Source organism: Oncorhynchus nerka, linkage group LG4 (assembly GCF_034236695.1).
Source record: "Oncorhynchus nerka isolate Pitt River linkage group LG4, Oner_Uvic_2.0, whole genome shotgun sequence".
NCBI classification, from domain to species: Eukaryota; Metazoa; Chordata; class Actinopteri; order Salmoniformes; family Salmonidae; genus Oncorhynchus; species Oncorhynchus nerka.
In genome coordinates, this window is record NC_088399.1 from 30,886,110 (window position 1) to 30,892,520 (window position 6,411).

At 43.3% G+C, this 6,411-nt stretch overlaps 1 protein-coding gene across 1 annotated transcript in view; it reads right to left on the reverse strand.

Moving 5' to 3' along the window:
- The window catches only part of mmp17a (matrix metallopeptidase 17a), a 101,033-nt gene extending 94,929 nt beyond the window's left edge, over positions 1 to 6,104 (reverse strand). The window contains exon 1 of the mRNA XM_029651158.2: positions 5,500 to 6,104. Coding sequence (XP_029507018.1) covers positions 5,500 to 5,736 — 237 coding nt within the window. The 5' untranslated portion in view covers positions 5,737 to 6,104. The remainder of the gene's footprint in view (positions 1 to 5,499) is intronic.
- Between the last annotated feature and the right edge of the window lie 307 nt (positions 6,105 to 6,411).

Genomic DNA, 6,411 nt, shown 5'->3' on the forward strand with positions numbered 1-6,411 from the left:
TGCAACAGAATCCTACTCTGATGCGTTCTGCATACAACAAAATCTCTTGCATTGTTTGTTTTGTTTCGGTATGTTGCATTAAAAGTGGCTAATTTTGCGTTGATTCGATCACAATTCCCACAGTAAAGGGAAACGTTAATAGTGTTAATGTCATGACTTCCGCCGAAGTTGTTCCCTCTCCTTGTTCGGGCGGTGTTCGGCGGTCGATGTCACCGACCTTCTAGCCATCGCTGATCCATTTTTCATTTTCCATTGGTTTTGTCTTGTCTTCCACCACACCTGGTTCCAATCCCATCAATTACATGTTGTGTATACAGTCAGAGAACTGGCAGTGTAGTGCCAGGACAACAACCTCTTCCTCAATGTGAGCAAGACAAAGGTGCTGTACGTGAACTACAGGAAAAGTTGGGCCAAACATGCCCCCATTAACATCAATGGGGCTGTAGCAGAGTGGGTTGAGAGTTTCAAGTTCCTTGGTGTCCACATCACCAACGAACTATCATGGTCCAAACATACCAAGACAGTCGTGAAGAGGGCACGACAAAAACGTTTCCCCCTCAGGAGCCTGAAAAGATTTGGCATGGGCACCCAGATCCTCAAAAGGTTCTACAGCTGCACCATCGAGAGCATGCTGACCGGTTGCATCACCACCTGGTATGACAACTGCGCTACAGAGGGTAGTGCGAACGGCCCAGTACATCACTGGGGCCAAGCTTCCTGCCATCCAGGACCTATATAATAGGCGGTGTCAGAGGAAAGCCCATAAAATTGTCAGAGACTCGAGTCACCCAAGTTAATGACTGTTTTCTCTGATACAGCACGGCAAGCGGTACCGGAGAACCAAGTCTAAGACCAAAAGGCTCCTCAACAGCTTCTACCCCCAAGCCATTAGACAGCTGAACAATTGATAAAAATCGCCTCCAGACAATTTACATCAACACCCCCCCTTGTACACTGCTGCTACTCGCTGTTTGTTTGTTACCTATGCATAGTCACTTCACCCTCACATACATGTACAGATTACATCAACTAGCCTGTACTCCTGCACACTGACTTGGTACCGGGAGCCCCTGTATATAGCCTCGTTATTGTTATTGTTATTTTGTTTATTTTTATTATTACTTTTTTATTTTAGTCTACTTGGTAAATACTTTCTTCTCCTTGAACTGCACTGTTGGTTAAGGGCTTGTAAGTAAGCATTTCACGGTAAAGTCTACACTTGTTGTATTCGGCGCATGTGGCAAATAAAGTTTGATTTGATGTTGGTCACGACTACAGCTGACGAGGACAATTAAATAAAAACTTCTCTCTCCTCTCCACAGGTGCAAATCTCTCCCCAAAGCATTAGTCCAGAGAGACAGTTCCTTCCCAGATGCAGAGACAATTTTGATTTCATGTGGGCCCCTTGTCTAAGTGATGAGACAGCTTTTTTTGTTTGGTGTGCACTTTGTTGTGCCTCTGTTTGATTGCTCCTTTCAGAGCCACACTAACTCCTACCCATTTTCCTTTACCCGTCAATCAATCCCTATTTTCCATCCCTCTCTTGACGACGCATCTCTGGGTAATTGGAACAGCCAGGTGTTGGTGAAGGAATGCATCCTATCTATAGAGTTCCAGAGGAGAAGCACTATAGGTGGGACAGAGTGAGCTGAGAGAAAGTGACACGGCTGGACTGTGTGGTGCTCAAGGGGGGAGTGTCCTAATGAGGGTGGCTGTGCTGGTGTGCCTGGCGGGGCAGTGTGAGATATTTCTGGGAGTGGTATCCTCCTATCCTCTCCACTCCATTGAAGATGGGACCAGATGGTGCTGTCATATTAAAGAAATTTCAGCAACATGAGATTCTCCACTTTAGGACAGAGACAGGCTGGTGAGGTATGGTCGTTACCATCCTGCCTATCTCCAAACAGGATGAAAGAGTCAAACAGTATCACTTCATATCTTCACACATTTCACTCATTTCAGCCAGAACCATTTCACACTGTTTCTCATAAGAGCTGTGACTAAATTTAGGGTGTGATAACAACTCCAGTTTTGCAAAAGAGGTTGTTTTCTCTCTACTGCAATTCATTGTGAATACATGTCCTATACAATAGTGATTTGCTGGCTGATTAGAAATGCAGTGCTTCCTCAACTGGCCTATATGACATCTAAAGAGAAGTCTGAGAGCTGTGAGAGTTGTCTCCTGGGGAGCTAGGGCTCTCAGTACCAGCAGACTGAAAACCATATTGGAAAAATGATATGATGGGCAGAAAGCATATAGTGCTGATTAGACCTTTTATGTGTCCATTTGAAGTATGTTGTGAAATTGCATATTGGACTGTGCATGTGACGTACAATTACAATAATCCCGACATCGAGACAGTGTGTCTCTGGTGGGCTGTCTGAAGGGGGGCTCACCCCAAGCCCCTGGTGCATTGTAGTCTCAGACATGGTTCTGCTGAGCAGGGGAAATGGCCTCTCAGTGAGCAACACACCCACCTGCCCCATGCAAACCTTACTTTAAACCCAGCCGGCCGCAGAAGGAGGCGAGATGGGGTGGCAATCCAGGGGACAGAAGTCTTTAAAATGGTCTGTCAGGGTATTGACCAACATCCTCCTGTAGTGGGAACTTCTACATATTGTACGTTAAATCGTCTGTGTAATCACCTGATCACATCTCTGCTGTAAAGCATGTGTTGTGGATGGACTGGTTGTGCAGATTGATCCCCTCGCTAAGCCCTCTGCTTCCTTGCTGTGCCACACTGATAAGGTTCAGTCATTTGCCAACCTATTACCCACTGAGCTGGTCAACTTCTGCACTGACACATCCCAGCAATGGTGCCGGCAGGCCCTGGTCCACACAGTAACACCTGAGCAATTAGAGTTTCCACTGTGTTTAATGTGTCAGCTACACAGAGACATGGAGCAGCTCTGCTAAATGTGTGATCTTACAGCACCTACACCACTCACCGGGCTCCAAGAGGGTCATGTGGAGGTCAGCACAAGAAAAACCTTTGTGTGACCCTTGTTTATGGGCTGAGAAAATATCATATTCTGCCCCTACAGTCTCCATATTAGAGAATTTACTTTGAAAACTAGGGAGGAACAGCTACATATTGTGTGTTGTGAGTTTACATGAGGTAGAGAGAGTGATAGAGACAGAGAGAGAGAGAGAGAAAGAGATTACTGTTCGTTTTTATTGTTTATTTCACTTTTGTCTATTATCTATTTCACTTGCTTTGGCAATGTTAACACGTTTCCCATGCCAATAAAGCCCTTGAATTTAATTAAGAGAGAGAGAGAGGTGTTTGGGGTGGGGTGGGGTGGGTAGGGTAGGGTAGGGTAGGGTTGGGTAGGAGCAGGACAGATTACTGTAATGCTGTACAAAAGTATTTTGGGGATGATAATAATCCTCTCAATAGAATGGGAAATCATTATAAAGCTTGGATAGTGCTTATTGAATACAAGCCTGAATGAGAAAATATAGATTTTACTCTGATAATACAGTCTAAATCAAATAGCTTTGGGCAACTTCTTTAATGGGTAAATGAGGGCCATTTAGAGAATTTCTCAACTCTCAACTAATTCAATGTTTTGATTATTAGTCTTAATGACCTATAAACGGATTATTTTAGTGGTGATTTTTTTGTCAACTACCTGAGAGGCATGAGCATCCTCGCCATCGTTTCACCATCACCCATGGCTCCTCTGGCGAGCAGAAATATTGAACCACTCAGTAAAATGCAATTTCACACAGTAAGACATGTCTTCAGGGGTCACTTCTCCATGAGCCCCAAAAGCCTATGGTTCCATGATTACACACTTGGGCGATATTGTGTTTGAAATCTGCTAACATTTTGGTAGCAAATTCTTCTCTCACCTCTCCACCCTAAGGCGATGTGACAGTCATGATTCTGATTTGTGTCTTTAAATGTTCAAAGCATTCATACAAGGTTATGAGGCATGTGCATAAATGTGGCCACGCAGCAGGGTCTCATAGACTAGACGTAACATATAAAACTACATCCGGGACACTCAAATTAGTATGATATGCTACGCTTGGTATAGTTACATAAGACAGATGTGTGGGCGTATAATGCGAACGTCTAGCAACCCAAAGGTTGCATGTTTGAATATCCTCAAGGACAACTTTAGCATTTTAGCAACTTTTCAACAACTTACTACTTTTTAGGGACTTTGCAACTACTTAGCATTTTAGCTAACCCTTCCCCTAACCCAGGGTTTCCCAAACTCGGTGCACGATTTGGTTTTTGCCCTAGCACTATACAGCTGATTAAAATAATCAACTAATCATCAAGCTTTGATAATTTGAATCAGCTGTGTAGCGTTAGGGCAAAAACCAAAACATGCACCCCTTGGGGTCCCAAGGAACGAGTTTGGGAAAAGCTTCCCTAACCCTAACCTTAACCCTTTTAGCTAACCCTTCCCCTTTATCCTAATGCCTAACCTTAACCCTAACCGCTAACCTAGCTAACTTTAGCCAGCTAGCCAACTTTAGCTTTATCCACCTAGCTAACGTTAGCCACAACAAATGGGAATTCGTAACATATCATATGTTTTGTAAATAGGAACATATTGTATGTTTTGCAAATTCGTACCATATCATACGAATTGTTATTCTTCACATACGATACGAAATGGATGATGAACATACACAAATGAATAAACCCCATACAAAGGTACATATCATACTCGAAATTACATACAGAATGAAACGAAATGCTCTGAGACCAGGTTACATATAATTATGACACAGGAATTGTAGGATACATCACATTGTGCAAGTGGACACGGATAAATACAGGGATGGATTTATATGTAATTCCTGTATTTATCCTTACTTTAAGATGTATTACAAACTGTACAGTGCTATAGAGAACCATGCAGAGCTATTTTCTCTCAAACGAGCTTGGCATCTAGCCTATACATTGACCACTGACAGACATTAAGGGAGCAATCACTCACATAGAATAGCCCATGAAGAATGCCCAAATAATTATCATAGGCCTACCATTAAAATATTTACCCAAAGTTAGACTGGTTTCACAGAACATTTATTTTGTATATATTAGGCAAACGCACCGGAGAAACTACAGGACACACGATAGTCTACTCACTCCCAATTATGCATTATCTTCCCTACTTCTGTTTCTAAATGATTGAAGCCAATACCTAGGTTACAACTAAATGCGACGTTTCCCCATCACTGCCATGCCATGGACTATAAAGCAACCTATTTGATTTCTCAATGTTCACTGAATGCGCAGGAGTTAGCTTACAATTACACACCAGAGATGGCATCATGCTGATATGCTGATGATGAACTATGAGGTAGTTTATTTCAACAGCCCTACATGTAGGCCTATGTGGATAAAAGTTCAGCTATATTATTCCAGAAACTGCGTACGCTACGTATTTAACCCATAAAAAATGTGTCCACTGCAGTTGCCTAGGTTCAAAGATTCATTGTAAAAGTGTCGAAAGACTATAGGCTCTTACCACCCCCATGTCCATCTGCTCAGCCGTCAGAGAGGGTGCCGCTCGAGCCTGAGATAAAAACCAAAACATAGGCAGTAGGAGCATCTCTGGAGAAATAATCCAAACGCGCCGCACGGACTTCCACTTACGAAAAAATTGACACATCATGCCCTGCCACTCGCTGCTCATGCAGCGCTCAGACACGGGTCCCTGCCCCCGCACCACCAAATAAATCACCCAGGTCCGGATCCCTCGCATCCGTTTCCAAAACGGAATGGAAGAGAAGTCTACCTCACTGTTGCGCGTAAACACATGAAACACATATCACACAGAGCCGAAGATGCCAATAAAAACATTGAGGAATTTTGCAGTTAGTTTCCACCAAGATCCGCGTCCTGAAAAAACATTTCAGTCATAGGCTATTGCTGTTCCTCAGTGGACCACATTACGCCGACAATTATTTACAAATACATATAACTTATATTTCCCGGCATAGGAGTATGTAGGCTATTTATCTCAGAATGTGCAAGATACCCACGGGGCAAAGAAAATGAATCCGTTCAATTAATATTCCCTCTGCAACACTGCAATACCGGCAAGCGGAGGTAGGCTTGCGCTCCCTGCGCGGAGCATTGGAAACTGAGACTGACGCACCGTGAGAGAGTGGAGAGGAATTTAGCCAGGGATGGGAGGAGAGAATAAAGGCGCCTAATTCAGTCCACATAGAATGGGCATAGTATTGAATCTATGACGCCCTTTTAATTTTGTGACCTCGGTTTCAGAGTTACAGGTGCAACAGTGTGCATCAGACAGACATGCACAGTTTGGAGATGTCTGGCATCTCTGAATAGATTTGTTCGAATGAAAACAATGTTAGTCCACAGGTTAAAATGTAGGCCTATATCATTAGCCAAAATAAAATTATAGAGGTGA